Genomic DNA, 18,267 nt, shown 5'->3' with positions numbered 1-18,267 from the left:
CATCCCTGGGAAGTGTTCCAGGCCATCTTGGATCGGCTCTGAGCAACCTGGCTAGTGGAAGGTATCCCTGCCCACGGCAGGGCAGTGGGAATTAGACAATCTTTAAGATCCCTTCTGACACAAACCATTTTTTGATTCTGTGATTCTGTGACTATTAGTCCAATAAGGGTAGTTCAGATTACATTGGTTCGGCAAGGATAATAGAACATTCAAAAATGTCTCTGATAATACTAAATGCTTGCCCCTGTGTTTTTACTTCAGTTTCTCCTACATAAGTATAGTTGGTACCTGGGCATAGTCAAATTAAAAAGCAAAGAGGGTAAGCTCATTATATGTAATACTACAGGATAACTTTCCAAAACATGGCTTATTTCTCTGCAGATCCAGCCATTTTTATGCCCAAACTATAGTATGCAAGTAGATCAGATATTAAACACGTTCTCTCACTTCCTTGGCTGTTGTATTTGAATTCACTGCTACTTCACTGAGTTGAGTTTTGCTTGAATGCATGGACTTGTATCACATTAAAAAAACTTGGATATATCTGAGTTAGTCTCTTGTTCTCCCAGTTTCAAACATCTAAGCTTAACAGTGTGCACCATTACATGTGGACCATAGGCCAGTAATTACAGTGATTATAAAAATAGTCATATCTCTAGATGTAAGTATATATAGCATATTCTTTTAAAATTGTGAAAGAAATTAAATAAATGCATTACATGTAATGCTTCAATGTCAAATTGTTTGCAAAAAATTAAGGATTTTACATAAGACAATCTAGGCCATACTGTCAGTTGTTGGATATGGAAAATTTGGAGAGATATGTGTAGGGAAAAAAATGACAAATAAAAAACCATTAAAAGATCTAGCTTTCAACAGAAATCTGATAGCATTTAAAGTTTATATGCCTTTGAATTTCTAATAGGCCTATATGTCATGAAAAGTGAATTGTCTTAATCTTGGAGGTAGGGTGACAAAAAAGAACAGTTTATTATCTTGTCTGAAAACATTACCTAGATAAAATTTCTTTATAAGAAGTCATTTTTCTTTCCATATTTTTCAAAGAGCTGCCCTGAATCTTCCCCTTTTGAGTGATACCTTATCCAGATTCCAGTATTATTCCCCCTATATAAAGGAAAGAATGGAACTAAGTCACCTAAAATCTGGGTCCAATTCTTGACTTCTTCAGTTTTTCAGCAAATAGCAAAATAGAAAATTTATGAGTTTTACCCAGCCACCTAAAAGTACCATGAATTTCAGTTCCAAATTTGGTTATTCAGGAATTCAAGTTCCTGTTCATAACTGGGACAGCTTACAGCAAAAATATTATTCCTCTTTTAGAAACAGTATTGCTGTAGAAGAATGAATGAGCCTCTGCCATCCAAAATGTTAAATAAATAGTTCATATAGTCCTTGATCTCACAGGATGCTGCACACACTGGTGAGACCAAGAGAGCACCTCTAGAATCTGCTAGCTCTGTGCTCTTTAGTTGGTCTCTAGGCAGGCTCCCAGGGTCCATAAATAGGCCAAAATGGTTCATCCTAGTCCAGGAATCTTCAGCTGTTTCCTAGAACAAATTTTAGTTTCCACTACTTGCCCATGTTCAGCCTGTGATCAGCCTGAACCCACTTAACTTAAAACCATTCATTTGCTAAGTGTAGTAACTTGCACATATTGGAAATAAATTGTCTTAACTTGTAGCTTTTGCATTTTATTTGTTGGGTTACTAGTTGTGAAAATCTATCTTTTAGTTTATAAAATGATCAAATTTGATCTGCAAGATACTGAGAGAGAATGATCTTGGCAAATAGTGATTTTTTGAGAGTCACTTTTTTGATTAAAGGTAGTTAAGTACTCAAGGTAATTTTTTTTTAGTCTTTTAATGCCTGGTTACAGGCAATAAACTGCACAGAAGAAAGAGAAACATTTAAAAGCTGCAACTAGTCCAACTGAAAAAGGTAGATTTATATTACCTATATATTCACCTGAACATAATGATTCTCAGTTCCCTATGTAAAGGTTTATAAGACTTTAAGAAAATGTGAGAAGAGGTTTGCAAGTGTAGAAGATAACAGGAAAAGAGCTCCCTTTTTCTTACTGATTTGTATGTTCACTTTTTTTGTTTCTCTTTTAAGAGCTGGCTGTATAGTTGGTGTTTGAGAATGTCTTTTTAAAAATGTATGGACATACATTTTCAAGGAAGTGAAATGAAAGCCAGGTGAAACCTTCCTAAAATGCTACAAAACCCATCAAATCCTTTATGTTAAGCCATAAGGTATTTTTTTCCACCAATCTCAAATTTCTTGTTGGTTTTTGGTTTTCTCTCTATACCTTCCTTCCTTCCTAAGAATGAGAAGCCTATCTTTTCTCTGTTTGGTGTGCAAAAATGCATTTTTCTCCTCTCAATTATTTTTAGTCCTTGTCAAGAAAAAAAGCCCAGAAGTTGGTGAACATTATTCAGCCTACTGTAGCAGCTTTTTGTTATTTAGGACATAAATCAAATGTGGAACTTCTTTTTTTCCTGGGGGACAAATTGTTTATCTAAATTTGAATGTGCTTGTGAATCACTCACAGGGACAGTACTTGTGCTGTTGCTGTCTAAGAGCAATTATTTGCATTAGTTTACATTGTTCTGCTTTAGAGCATTAAAGTAGTTAGACTGCATACAGGTGTACAGTACCTCTGCAGATCCCTTCAGGATTATAGCCATGGACCTCAGTCCTCCAGACAGCTATGGACACGTCTATGTGCAATCAGAAGAACTCTTCCAGCACGTGGCGTTAAATGATGCATGACTGGTTTGTGGGGTCTGGGGCCAAGATTATTCTCAAAGCAATGCCCATTGGAGGATCAGGGATACAGGATTTGTTCACAAAGAAATGCTTAAAATCACAGAAGTTCACAGAATCACAGAATATTCTGAATTGGAAGAGACCCACAAGGATCATCAAGTCCAACTCCTTAGTGAATGGCCCATACAGGCATCAAAACCAAAACCTTGGCATTACTAGCACCATGCTTTGGCCAACAGAGCTAATCTCAGTAAGTTAAGAAGATAACAAAACAGTTTTGTGAATTGGCTGCTGTTTCATAATATCTTCCCATTTGCCTCTGTGGCTCTTACTTAAGCTTTTTAACATTTGTGACACTTCCATATGGGTACAGTAGATTGCAGCTTTGTTCCCTTTGAAATGGAAAATGCATTTCTTGTGTCTAGAAATCTCATCCTGCATTATCAGCTTTGGGAGTGGAAAGAGAAGACGTTTATTCCTTTAGTAGTATCTGCTGAAGATGTTTAAGGGCACACAAAGGCAAGTGCTTTCCCAACAGAGTACACAATTACCTGCTTTGCAAAGACAACCCAGACTTATTTTTTATATTTCTGACAGTGTAAAATACTTTAATTCACATGCAGTAAGCATTGACTTTTATCATGTAATTAGCATTCTAAACTCACAGTTTCAAGTTTATAACTCAACAGTAGTTTTAAACTCAGTAAATTCAAGCCAGAAGCCTTATTTTTCAGTGTAAATAGACACCTTTTGTTTCTACAGTATCAAGCCAAGTGGGCCTTGTTTATTTCAGGCTTTTAAAAGGTTTTAGATTATAATTTTTTTTTAAATCAAAAATTAATTGCCAGAGTTTCATTCTGATATTCCTCAGATTGCAAGTCTAATTTGACATAATTGAAAAAAAAATTTAAAAGGTTCAGTGATAGGCATTTAAAACCAACTCCTGAGAACTCATAATGGACCATATTCCTTATATTCCTGTGCAAATCTCACTGATATTGATGGATCTGTTCTGTGCATATCCTATTTCTAAAATTCTGCATGCATAATCACCATCAGCATTGTTATAGTACCTACAATGGGTGGGTGCAACTCTGAAGGCAGATTTGCACTATCAGCCCTAATGGTTCTCTCTTGAGAGAAATTCAAAATGCTGTTCATAAGCTGTTCTGGACTTTTAGGTAACCAATCCCATCTCACACATACATTCTCAGATGCTTTTTGTTAAAGAAAATCCAACACTTCAGAATACATATTTGTATGACACTGTTCCAGTCTGTTGGATAAAATATGTACACTTTATAATATTCACTTAGAGATGTATAGGTTTGTACATAGTATAAAAACAGCAAAATTATGTTTATCTTATGATATATGATTAAATGAGCCTAAAACTGTCAATGCCGAGTACACTTTACGATATGTCAGTTGTTATCCTTTCTTTCATTTAACTATGCATGAAAGAGAAATTTTAATTTCCATTTTTTTGGGAATGGTGCATATGCATTACACCCTGATTTTTTTTGAGCATAAGATATTGTGTGTTTAATACTGTATGTTTAGGTAATTACCATTAGAACACAGGAGGACATATTGTACTTACTGCCTATACTAGAGTACAACGAGCTGGACTACAGCAACTACACTTGTTAAACTGATTTTAGCATTTCTTCACACAGCAGGAAGGACCCATACTGTAGTTTCCTAATGTACTCTTTAACTACTGCACTGTACTGTACAATAAAAAAAAAATTAATTATGATCCTCATCTTACCAGTACTGCTGCTATCTGGGTTACTTTGTCTGCTGTTTCAGGGTTTCACTGTCCCACACCCTGAAAAATAGCTTTCCCTTCAGAGTTTTATTTCTTATGTGATATTGCTGAACAGAGCTGAATTTTTTGAGGACAGGTTTGTCACATGGATTGTGATGGCTTTACATTTGTTCAGGTCTCCAAGGACCCGCACCAATAAATGTGAAAGAGACAACAGCAGAATGGCATACTTTCCCATTTCCACCAGGATGAAAAAAAATACTCTAAATTAAGTCTAACCTTAAATGTATAATCTGTCCTTGGGAGAAAAAAAAAAAAGAATATAGCATCTTCAAGCTCTTGGCATCCCTTACGAGAAAAAATTGGTTCTAAGGGTCTCTGATCTTGTGTTTTAGTAAAATAGAACTGCACGGCTGACTGACAGTTCTGATCTAAAGCATTTACGTTTAAGTTTTGATCTCTCTGCTTTTGATTAAAACTAATGAGCTCATTTAATTCAAAATGGGAATCTCTGATAAGAGAAATAAGGTTGATGTGATTGGATTAGAGGGGCAAATTAAACTCTTAGAGCAGAAGTTTGTGCTTATACAGTGTATTAAAAAGCTGTTGGCGTATTATGGTGTGTTAGATGATGAGAAAAATTTCATAGTAATTCATATTTAATCAGAAGAAATGAAAGTACTAAATATAACATGGCTGTGCTTTTCCCTCGAGTGATAAAGAGCTGTACATTTAAAATGACATCAAATTCATGCTCTCTAAAACAAAAAAAATCTTAAGAGACACACTAAAGAAAGGGGCACTGTTGTCAGTTATCACAACAGAGCTGATATGTCACAAACACAAGACAAGTTGACCACATTAAATCAAGGACAATTCAATATAATCCTTAGCTCACAAACAAGTTTTTGCATTTCTGTTGACTGCATAACAAATGAATTTTAAATACTTAAACACTTTCTACTAGTAGTTTGTATGGTTCTCCTAAACAATAGAAGTACAATTTCAAAATTCATTTTTTGTTCCTTGTTAATTCCTCACTGAAATTGAAATTTCTTTTATCTCCAATAATGCCTGTTTGTGGTAAGCTGCTCCAGAATTTTCCCATTAACAGTATTTTGGGGATAAGTTGATTATCAGGGCTAAAGAATAGGAACCATAAAGATTGTATAAAGAATACTTCAGTGCTGATGGTAGTCTATCATGGTTTATACTGAGAGTCTTAAGTATTTTAAGTGGTTGCAGTTAAGGGAGGGAGAAGAGCGGGTGAGAGCTATACTTAGTTGGAAGCAAGTAATATCCCTTCAGTTGGACTAAAAAGATATTTCAGTTTTGACTAATTATTTGCCAATAATTGATGATAAGGTGACAATAGTAATAATAAGTGTCATTTATTTGAGAATTCTTGCCTTTGGGTTGTTTAATGTTTTATTGATAATAAAGGCCATATTTTAGCCTCAGTAATATGGAAATCAAGGCACACAAATCCAGCACTGACTCAGGTATCCCTGTAGTTGAGGGGAGACTAGGGAATAAAAATCTGCAGAATTTGCAGCCTCTTTCAGGGGAGAATTGCTACCTAAGTAAGACTTTGCCTTTTACAAAATACTGACAAACAGTTTTTAAAACAATATCATCCACTCTAGTGACATACCTTCCAACTCCAGTCGTAGCTAAATTGTGCAAGAAAGAGTTAATGAGACAAATCTCTCTTAAAAATTCTATGGGAAAAATAACTTGAAAATGAGACATACTGAGTATATGTATATTTTTGTAATTTCTTTTTTGCTAAATAAACATTTTCTAAATGAGGTAAATTGATTACAACACTCTTAGCATCCATCAGTCATTTATTTTTAGTGAGTTCAAGGATTGCACCTGAAAAATATCTTAGAGGGGATGTATAAAATCTAAATTATCTGTATATGTATTTTTTCTATTCCCTAGTGGAATCTACAAACCCCAGTTTGCTAACCACTGACAACACTCTAGAGCGCTCTTTTTTCATCCGAATGAAATCTACACTGACCAAGCGAGGAGTGCATATCAAATCATCAGGATATAAGGTAAGGGTTGCACTGTAACATGAAATATTGACATCTTGAAATTATGTTCATTCATGTTCCAGGAACACCTTAATAGACAGAGAGAGGAGCTATCTCACATTTGCATATGTCTCATTCCTTTTGTTAAAGAATCATTAATACATATTTCCAGCCTGAGGTTTTGCTTTTGTAGTGCACTTCCATTAAATTGATCATTATTATGATAAATGTTGATGATAACAGCATGATAGCCTTCAAACGAGCAACATTTCCAAAATAAAGGTATCTTTTACCAAAGAAGGTGAGTCAGAGTAACATCACTTTTCCCACAGTGGAAAATTACTGCTCATTTTGTTAGACTGTTAGTAATTTTTGGGTTATGTTTTTCCCAGAGAGGTAGGATTTCTTCATGCAGGCAGCATGCTATTTCATTTTGCTGCCATTCCAGCTGTAGGAAACAAGCCACACTGAGTACTTTTCCACCATTTTTCTTTTGTTGTCTGTCTGAGGGGCATCTGCTGCTGGGGATCATATTTGCTCGATTTCAGACTCTTTTAAGATATGAAAGTCACTTGTTCTTTATCAGCAGTAATCTCATTTTTCTTCAGTCGTATATCGCTCATAGCGCCTGTAGCTATCACTGGCTTTGCAGTACACTAAAACTAAAAGGAATAGCACATTTTTAACATTGTCAACTTGTGGAATGAAATATGTCATCCATTAAGTTTTATACAAGATAAAAGAGTGGTGCAAGACAGTAAGTCAGAGAATGTGTGGGTATTTAAAGAAGTTGCTTGTCAATGTTCATTTAAAACCTTTCACAACCATTTTGTTTCAGTTTTTCAATGAGGATTTAGAGAAGCTTTTAAAGTAAAATTCCCTAACTCATTTTCCCAAAAAAATTATCTAATAATATAGCAATCTGGTAGCTACCTGAGAAGTAAAAATAAAACAGAAATATCTTCTTTGCAACCAAGTGACTGTGAGTCCTGCTTTTGGATGGTTTCTGGGTCAAGATGATTAAAGTTGTTGCTAGCAGAAGCTTTAAGTCCAAAGCAGTGGTTTCTTAAGGTATCACAAATTTTGATCTGTGTCCTGTTTAATTGTCAATAGCTGAAAGAATGCACCGAGTATTTGTTCATGCTTACCAGTCTAGGGAGATATCAAGACCAGGAAGTGTCTAAGGAAGAAGAAGGAAGATGAATGAGTTAATTAATTAATTAATTGGCACATCATGGAGTCATAGAATGGTTTGGGTTGGAAGAAATCTTAATGCTCATCTAGTTCAAACCTCCCCGGCATGAGGGACACCTTCCACCAAACCAAGTTGCTCACAGCCCCATCAACCTAGCCCTGAACAATTCCAGGGGCTGGATATACACTAGTTCTCTGGACAATCTGTTCCAATGTCTCATCTCCCTCACAGTAAATTTCTCCCTCGTATCTAATCTAAACCTACCATCTTTCAGTTCCAAGCTGAACAACCCCAATTCTTTCTTTTCTACCAACCACATGGGAAAGATATTCCATCCATCTAAATATTTTCATGGCCCTGTTCTGGTCTATGCCCTTGCTGTGTTGGGGACCCCAGAGCTGGATCCAGCACTCCAGGGTGGAGATCTCACCACAATGGAGTAGATGGGGAGAGTCATCTCCCCTGCTGTGCTGGCCACACTTCTTTAGATGCAGCCCAGGACACAATTGGCTCTCTGGGCTGCAAGTGCATCTTGCCAGGTCATGTCCAGCCTCTCATCCCCCAGGATCCCAAAGTCCTTCTCCTCAGGGCTGCTCTCAATCCATTCTACACCCAGCCTGTATTCATGCTTGGGATTGCCCTGGCCCAGGGACCTTGCACTTGTCCTTGTTGAACTTCAGGTGATCCACACGGGTCCCTCTCTCGAGCCTGACAGGTCTCTCACTTCCCCCTGGAGTGTGAGCAGCACCACACTGCTTTTTCAGGTCATTGAAATTAAATTCTCATAATTAAGTATGGTCCCCCCCAAGCTCAGACAAAGTTAGATTGATAGACAACTTGTTTTGCTGGGTAAACATAATAATGGGTAAACATAAGGAATTTGTCTGTGGATTTTATAGTCTCACTTTTTTTGCAAGATGTAAGTAGGAACAAAAGGCAGATGTGTGAATGACTCTGTCATTCTCTCACTTGGACTCCTGACAATCTAATTTTAGTCTAACATCAGAATAGGACCTATAAGCTCACTTCACAAGGTGGGGTTTTTACTCATTACAATACAATTTTTGAAATTCACAGTAGACCCTTGGCTCAAAAGACATGGTAATGTCTATCATGTAAATACAATTTAATTTCTCTTAGAATTGCTAATGCCTCATGGCAGCATTTAAAACTACAACTGAAATGTCACAAGTACAGCAAAATTAGTTTTGAAAGATCAGATATCATTTTTAGCCAGTTTTTCCTAAACACAATTAATGGATAAAAAGTGTGTTAGCCAACAAAACTGCCTGTAAATAAAACATAGGGGCTTTTCCAAATTTTTTCATGAAGCAAGTCAGCTTAAGTCAAATTTCATAAACAGTGTACAAGCCCTAGGCAGGTGTAAAAATAGATGTGCAGTTCTTCTGCTTTTTGATGTTTTTAAGGGTTTTTGTAACTGGCAGCATTTAGCTGAATTCAGCTGTGTCCAGCAATATGAATTGCACTCTTACAGTTTTTCAAAAGCTTGGTTATTGGCACTCTGTGTTCTATGAAAGGATCATTATGCAGCAAGCCCCAGAAAAATAGTACATTCATTTTAGAAGATTTGGATCAAGTGAATATAAAGCTTTTAACTGAGCTTTAAGAACTGCCATATTTAAACATTCTTGTCAGCTGGCGTATCAGACAAGCATAATAAAATTCAACCGCTATGGTAAATGTTACTTTTAGGAATTTTAGTAATTGACTTCTGAAGTCCAGCACTAGAACAAACTTAAGGCCAAAATTAAGAAATATTCATGAGCCTTATGGATGTACATTTATAAGAAATTATCAACAGGGAAGAATAGTTTCATAACATTAACAAAGATTAGGGGAAAAGCTGGCTAAGTCCTGCATCAGAGATCCCTGGAAGTACTACAGCACTTACTCAGGAAACCCTGTGCCAGCTGGGATCATGGGCAGCAGAGTTCCTGCAGGAAATCCTGGTGGAGCAGGCTGACTAAGGAGCTGTCGTCTCACACCTTCAGAATTCAACAGAGCACTGGATTTCCCATCTGTAAAATGCAAGGGCTCTTGGCTAACGCCTTCCCTTGAGCTCTTGTAAGGGGATTCAGAGGTAGCCCCCCCTGAATCAGCATGCAACCATTCACAAGGAGCACTGTGCTAGGAACTGTCTGTGGTATGAGTCAGATTTTAGCTCTCTCAAAGGTATTCAGCTCCCCATGGATTCAGACCTCCAGCAATGACAAAATTTTTTCATCTTTGTGAAGTAGTTGTGTCCTGATTCAAACTCTTGCTGAGCTTAGAACCACATCATCATTTTGCCTTGCTTTGAGGACTGCTGGTGAATGTTTCCTGTAGACAGCAAATGATTGAGGTGGTCCACAAGGTGCTTAGTCAATTTTCAGAATGAGTGGTCCTTGCCTTAGGAAAATCACATAAAAGTGAAAACAGTCCAAGAATGAAATTGATTAATCATTCAGGTTGATCTAGTCAAAACTAATTTTCTATCAAGAGAAATTTTGTAACAAAAAGCACACTGATAAATTTACACATATGTATGCCTCAAAGAAACCCTGCTCCAGACAATTCTGACATGAGATGAACCTTCATGGGCTGATATAACTAGCTCTGAATTACAAGTAAAGATGGAAGTAATGGCCTTTTTCCATGAATTATATTACCTTAAAAGTGTAAGTGGAAAAGTGATTACATGATTAATCCTTCCTCTCTCTTTCCCTTTCATTGTTCCCTAGCACCCTCCTTGAATTAGAATTTCCCATTCTTAATGGTTTTAGGCTCAGAGGTTTGCAGGAAAAGAGTTTACATACAGTACTGGAGAGTTCTTAATTTTTCAGTTAATAAATTTAAAACCTTTAAAAACAATGAAATAAAATTTAGTCAACTGATATAACACATGGAAAACAAATAAAAAGAAAAAAAATCATAATTCCATTCACTGCAAAATTCAGAATGTATTTCCATTGCAGCTGTTGTCTGAGATACATGATGGAGAGACTTACTGTTTGTTCTCCTTTGAAAATGTAACACATCTTTCTTTTTTTTCAATTTTTTTTTCATCAGTGAAATACGGTTTTGTATTAAATTTTGATTTTATCTTCATTTTTATTTTATTTTCATTTTCCTCCCTTTGAGGGCCACAGTTCTGTCCACTTAAACGTTTTCCCAACTTCAATTTTTCTACTGTCTGACTTCATCATATGTCAAAGCTAATTTTAATTCAAAATTATTTTTTTCAGGTCCAGTGATACATTTTCTACTCCTCTACAGTATCCTATTATTGTTTTGTCATGTTTACTTGCCTGTCAGATTGTGCTAGAATTTTCTTTGTTCAAACTTTCATGATCTGATACTGCTCTCTTGAACAAAGTTTAACTAAGGGCATCAAGAAGTAGTCAAAGCATCAAACAGCATCAGAGGCAGTAGTTGCTGCTATTTCCAGCTCATCAACTCATCAGAGGTGCTAGTATATATCCATGCATGCTCTTCTACTGTTTTATGGAACAGCATTCTCATTAGAAGCTATTACAGAAGTGGATAAGCTACCCCGAGGAGATTGCCTTGTGCTTTTACTGTCACTGTGGCAATCTCTGAATGTGGTATAACCAACATCTGTTGCCTCTCCATCTCCCACGAAGCTGGCAATTAAACATCTTTAAGACCCATCAGCAGAGTTAAGGACATCCTAGGAAATCTTCAGGCTGTCTCTTCCAGTGGACAGACTGCATTAAAATAAGTAAATTGCTATATTAAAAAAAACCAATTTTTTGGTTAGTTTAGTTTAGAAATTTGGATGGTTTGTTGCACATCTAATTTCTGCAGTTCAGTAATGGAGGATGCAAGTTTGGTTAGCTATACTTCATACATCAGCTGTATGAGGTATATAAAAACATTTTAAATAATACTTAAAACTCCGGAAAAGTGTTTTCACAAACTAGTCTTGTAGTCCTCATGAATTCTTTTTTTTCTTTTTCTTTTTTTTTTTTTTTTTTGACAATGCTATCTTTCTACAAACTCATTTAAAATTAGACATTCTCTGAGACTGTACTCAGATTTGGTGTTTAAAATCGTAAAGTTAGAATTCTTTGAATGACAGTTTTGAAGATGGAAATCTAAATTTTTTGTTGAAATTTTATGCCTGTCATGGTGCTACTGTGATTCTTTTTCATGCTATTCCTTCCTTTATTCACTTTTTTTTTTTCCTTTTAGAAGAATTTGAGAAGTTGGGTGAGATTTACAGATCTTAGTTGAACACTTGAAGTGCAGGTTTTGGCAGAATTTAGATTCATGAATCCAGGAGGGCAAGAGAGTCAAAAACTGTGTTATAAAGACAAAATTACATTGGACTCACCTTGTGATACTGTTCTCTTGGTTCAATCCAAAATTGAAATTATTGTTTCTCATCCAAGTGAAAGATTCACCTGGAATTCAGAAACAAGATGTCCCCACTCCAAAATCACTTTAAGGACCGAATATATCATTGCAGTAAACCACTTTCCACTTCATGGGGACAGAAGGAAAGGATGGAGGAGGAAAGAGAAGGCAGGGAATAGTCTAATGATTGGTACATTTTTCAGATGTGGTGTGTGTTAGAGACAGATTTCATTCCTTCTTCCCAGTGAGGGAATTCACTTATCCCACTTTACAGCTTTGCCTAGATTTTTGCCTCCTCTTCTAATATTTTTCCCCCTTGGAATCTTTTCTGTCAAGTATTTTACTGTGTCCCAGAAAGATATCCTGACCTTTCTCTGTAGGAAGAAAGAAAACTGCAGAATTTAGTACTTTATCACATGGTTACTGCCACACCTCTTTAATTGAGTGAAGAAGGAATAAGAAACCAACATCAGGAAGCATTATGTGAAGAGTTTTCTAAATGTCAGCACATGCATTCCCCAGACTTTTCAGCACTGGGAAGACTTAAAGGTAATTTGTCAGTGAGAAAGAACTGATCGAGAATTCACCCATGTAAATCGATGACCTTTTTGTCAAAAGGAAGTCTCTTAGCTAGTAAAGATGCAGCATGACTTGAAAAAGAACAAAATACTAATGGGCCAATCTGAATCTTATGAAGTATCTACTTGTAGGTATAAAGATATGGTTCAAGAAATAATGGTCTGCAACCAGATTAAGAAGACTGGGTTTCATTTTGGGGCCTTGATATAGAGCTGTGAGATTGTATTAGGAGAGCTATCTTGGTTCACCCTCAGCATCTAAATACATTAACCAACCTTTTTAATGTGTTCGGTAGATACGAATTCCACTTTCTCAAAAATAAAAAATCAGGGCTGAGCATCTTTTAAATGGGATTTATAGCACTGTTCTACCATCTGGAAAAATTAGTATATGTTAAGCATTCATTATTGCAGTAGCACTATTGCAATTAACCAGTTAGTGTTATATAAAAGGTCTTTTTAATAGCAATCTTCTGTACAAGAAAGATTCAAGCTTTGATCATGCCTCACGATGACTGCAGCTGTAGTATTCCTGACACCTGTTATCAGGATGTGTTTCTCCTCAAATATTATCTTAAATGTTTAGGTGGCCTCAGAGTTGTGGTTTGCTCCCAACTGAGTAAAAGGGAAATAAATTCTGAGTTCTGGAAGGAAAGAAAATATAAAATTGAGAAAACACAGATTGCTTTCTGGGAGATTTTTTATTTTCAGGAATTCTATTATCAAAGTATAAGGGATATAAAAAATAATATTATCACCAAATTAGCAGTAATTGCCTTTGATTCTGGCTTTTGGGCAACATAATTCTGAAGTCTCCTTTTTTAAAAGTCAGTGGATATAACTGTAAGAGAAAACTGTGAGAACAAGATTTGTTCTGATACAGGATGAAATATTCAAAATTGACAGAGAGCAGTTTCAAATCAAATCTGGTATTAGTTCAAGTACCAAGTGTTACTGAGTCATAGAGACAAAATGTTTGATACACTTTCATAAACAGCACTATTTATCTAGACATGTGAACTCATAGTGCAGTGTGAGACCCGTTGTGGTGCTAATGGCCAAACTCAGTGAGTAGGATGAGAGTGATGTGATCTCAGCAGAGAGAGAACCAGAAAATACCTCTTATTGCACTTTGGGACAATGGTATTGTGCTCCCAGGTAGGAATGGCTACTGAAAAGAAGAGGTCCACTGTGTTTTCTTAAGTTATTCACCAATGTTGTTTACCACTGTTTGCTGTTAATGACTGGGAATATGCCTGTCATAGAAGCACAGAAAAGAGCACAAAGCCAAAATTTGCTTTAGGACAGAGAGGTGCTGCTGCTCGCATCTCTGCCTTGATTCATTGTTTTATAACTGCTGCCAGTAGATGTTTTGGCCCACTTTTTTTTCATAATTTGAAGATTGTTTTAGATGTGCAAATGCAGACACTATTAACCTTTTTATCTCTACCACTAGCAGCAGTTCACAGCTTTTGCCAAAATTATGTTGAAAAAAGGCAATAGGCTCATACATTGATTTCCACGTTTTTCAAACTTTCACCATTATGTGCAGTTCTTACCTATGCAAAGCAATATTTTTTAATTGGCTTTTTGCTGTTGCTTATAAAGTAATTTATATTAATGAATGTGCTTCTGCAACACTTGTCTGAGTCCGGAAAGTGCTAACATACCAAGATATCAAGTAACTTGCCAAAGATAACAATGGCTGTTTGTGTCAAAGCCAACTGTGATTGCATGCTATACCTCATCCTCAGCCTTTCTTCCTAGCACATGAATATTGTCAAATCATCTCTCTGTTCCAGTGCATCACACTTCATTTTCTCAGGCTAGTACTTCCTTTCTTTTGATGGTTGCCCTGAATACACAAAATTAGATGCCAAAGAAGGAAGTACTCAGACCAGTTAGTCTGAAGTTTAGCAGAACTTTCACCAAAACAAACAACAAACAACCAAAGTTAGAAAAAAACACAGAAAAATATGAACTCCTGCTCTAAACTGGCCTACAACTGACTGTAGAAGAGCTATTCCAAAATTCTTTTCCTTAGAAGGAAAACAAAGCAGTGTACCAGCAGCAAAACACATTTTCCTGCCCCTTGGATTTAGCCCAGGGGAGCTTCCTGGGGCTGCCATTCCTGCCACCTTTCTGTGGGAGAAGAGCAGGGTTGGTATCATCCACCTCTTCATCTGGCAGATGGCTTGGCTCTTTGCAAGCTTTGCTGTTCTTATATCAAAACCCCCCAGACTTATGTAGAGACCTTTTTTTTCCAATTTTATTAATATTTTTTCATATCCATCATAGATGTGTACACCCTAAAGACTTTGCTAACTACTTTGAAGCAATACATGTTATAAGTGAATGTAAAATTGGTAGGGAATCATTATTCGCTGTAGCTCTTTATAAAGTGTATTAGAAAATGAAAATATTCCATTTGCTGATGTAGATAGCACCAGTTTGCATCTGCTTTTTCACTTTCTGCATGAATAGGTGTTTGCATGAGGTTCAAGCCCATCATTTACTCAAGAGCCAAACTTATTCATGTATTTTGATGTCATACAAAGCAATGTTCTTCTGTACTTACTCTTTTGACAAAATGGGAGGAAAAAAAGGCGCAGAGCATTTCAGGTATGTCCATCCCCAGTGTGCCATACATGAAGCCAATAGTTGAACAGCAGCTGTCACATGAGGCTTTCATTCCCTGATTTTACCTGGGGCAATGACTCCTGGGTAGTGATCTGGACACTGATGTGCCAGTTTTACTGTTTGGAACAGAAAATTGATCATGAGTGTTTCAGAGCATGTTTCCCAGAGAGAGTTGCTGTAGTGTAAATGTCCTTTTTCTGTACTCTTCATACTGGATATTCACCACTATATAACAAAGAAAGTCATTATTGTCTCTGGTTTTGGATGTTTAAGCTGCTTCTGTTTCTTAGTGTTTGAGTATGCCTCCTGATTTGCCTGAAGAATGGTGTGTGGTTGGGCCCATCTGCTTTACCCTGTGGAGGAAGCAGAATATAGATGTTTAGTGGAAAGAGCTTCAGTTCCTCCTTTTTACAGCATCATTAGGAAGCTGTCGTTCTAATAATAATAATTCCCATTTGACATCATGGAGGTAAAAAGAAATCACTGCTGACATCAAAAATGAGGTGATATTTCAGCAGTATTATTTCACTGAAGATAAAATGGAAGTCTTTATTACTCCCAATGCTTTTAAAGAAAGCTGAGCAAGGCTTATACTGACCCTAAAGCTTATACACCTTTAATGCACCTCTAACCAGTATGAAGTAAGAAATTTTAATTTTTACTGCTATATTTTTTTTTCTGTTCTTCCTTAGAACCAGGAATTTTGTGCCTGCTTAAAGGAAAATTATCAGTATCTGAAAATAAGCATGGAGAGCACAATTATCTTAATTTTCTCCATTACTTAAAATTCGTAAAAAATACTGCAAACAAATGAAAACACTAAGTCTGTTACAAGAAGTTGTAATTTTCTTAAAATCTTCATACTGGACTCTACTGAAAATTAAGATAAATTGCATAAAGAGGTCTGAGCTCTGAAGAGGTTACCCTGAGGAGGGTTACAAGTTTTATTTCACTTTTTTATGGATAAGTGTCTTATTCTCTCTGAACTTCTTGTGCTCATTGCTGTGTGAAGAGCTTGCTATTAAAAGGACACAGACAAGGTCTGTTTCATCAGTGGTAAACAATGTTTTTCACTTTTATTTCTGATAGCACATTAGACCCTCCCATTCCCCTTTATTTTACAGGCATATTCAGTTATAATTCCTGTCTTTGTATGTTTTTCCATCCTAAATGAAGCAATATAGCACATCAGTGACTCTATCCAAATATAAATGGAAAAAAATGAAACCTACTAATATTTGACAATATTTCTAAAGTTTGACATCTGTTCTTTTTCTACTGATTTGTTTGTTTGTTTTGGGGGATATTTCTAGAGAAATATACACTGCATAAAATTAAAGCAATAGCATGCAAGGCTGGTGCATTCAAAACTGACAGTATTACCCCCATCTAAAGGAAGTTCAAGAAACGTATTCTTCCCATGGCTTCATTTTACAGAGTTGGTCACATACTTGCAAGTCGTGCAAGTCTCCTCTGTATGGCAAGAGAAACCTGTTCAAAATGTTTCAGTCTTTTCACAATCAAACTCAAGGAATTTTTGCAATTAAATATGTGGTGGGATCATAACATCATTTTGTTCCAGGCAAATATGTTGATAACGTAACAGTCACAGCTCATCTGCTGTTGAGTTGCTGATTCTCAGTTATTCTCAGAAATAAGATCTGAATCCTTAGAGGCATGAAAATATTTAATAGTGATAAGCCTTTTAAAAATCAAAATTAGTAGGTACTAGTTACAGTGAATTATTTAAATCTGAAATGAACTCTGCACTACCAATGTAAGCAAGCCTCGTTCTGTGCACAAATAATTTGGATATTTTTCCCAAGAATTTGTCATGCAGGAGCAAAATGCTCAATTTTATTTTATGTGAACTTAGTGGCCCCTTTCACTTTTGAAATATTTTGGAAGGTCTGAGGTATTAGATAAATATTTCTCTTCTTGGAAATTGTTTTCTCATTAGATTTTTCATTAATTTCTCCTTGCTGAAGTGCTCAGAAATGTATAATTTCTTCCTAAAAATCAGTGGCTTTCAGTTCTTGTGACCCTTTGCACTGTTATAAAGACTATGTTGGTTAATTCAGTCCAGCACTAGACGTAGCACTGTGCTTAGGAGATAGCTGAATGCAGAGCCCTGTTTCCCTCAGCTCACAAGGCATCTCGGTCCAGCCTGCATCTCCCACAGTCATATGCCCAGGGTTAGGAACGGGGCACTGGACATAGCTTTTCCTGAAGAAGCAAGGAGCTGATTCTTAATGCCCAAACATGCACTATGGGTTGTTTTCAGTCACTTTATAGTCATATGCATTCATAAATTTTTATATGGTTGGAAGATGCAGACTTTGATGGTACAAAGCTCACAGAAGAGCTTTAGATCACTGGAGCAACCACAGACAAAGTTTATGTTGACAATTTATCAGCTCTTCTCCGTCAAGGAAAATTGTTTTTTAGTGCCTGCCTATTAGCAATCACATGCATATTATGAAATTGAGTTTTGGGGAGGACAGCCTGCCATCTGTCTTTTCTGTCTTTTTTGCACAATGCATCATTCTAAAGTTAAAACTTTCTGTGCTTTAAAATGATATAAAATATGAGATGTCTATAATAGAGACACTTGGAAAGAAAAATGTACTAAGTAGAAATGTAAATCTTTATAGACTTTAGAAACAGGGAACTGCTGATGCTATACTTTATGTTTTAGCTGCAAATGCCCTCCACATTTTCCACATGCCATAGTGCTGATAATTAATTAATATATATCTCAAGGACAGTGAAAATGGTTCCTTCATAAACTCTCTGGTTAAGGGCATTTTTTTTGTGTGAGTGAAATGGAACTGCAAATGCCTGTTATGGAGAAAGAAAAAG

The 18,267-nt window shown here is 36.3% G+C and overlaps 1 protein-coding gene across 12 annotated transcripts in view; it reads left to right on the top strand.

Annotated features, from left to right (window-relative positions):
- Positions 1-18,267, top strand: part of NPAS3 (neuronal PAS domain protein 3) — a 597,093-nt gene that overhangs the window by 536,197 nt on the left and 42,629 nt on the right. For all 12 annotated transcript variants that reach the window (XM_068192942.1, XM_068192941.1, XM_068192939.1 and 9 more), the window contains one exon: positions 6,515-6,633. In XM_068192942.1, the coding sequence (XP_068049043.1) occupies positions 6,515-6,633 (119 nt within the window). The remainder of the gene's footprint in view (positions 1-6,514; positions 6,634-18,267) is intronic.

Source organism: Anomalospiza imberbis, chromosome 6, assembly GCF_031753505.1.
Source record: "Anomalospiza imberbis isolate Cuckoo-Finch-1a 21T00152 chromosome 6, ASM3175350v1, whole genome shotgun sequence".
In the NCBI taxonomy this organism is placed as follows: domain Eukaryota; kingdom Metazoa; phylum Chordata; class Aves; order Passeriformes; family Viduidae; genus Anomalospiza; species Anomalospiza imberbis.
This window is presented reverse-complemented; position numbering and strand designations above follow the sequence as displayed.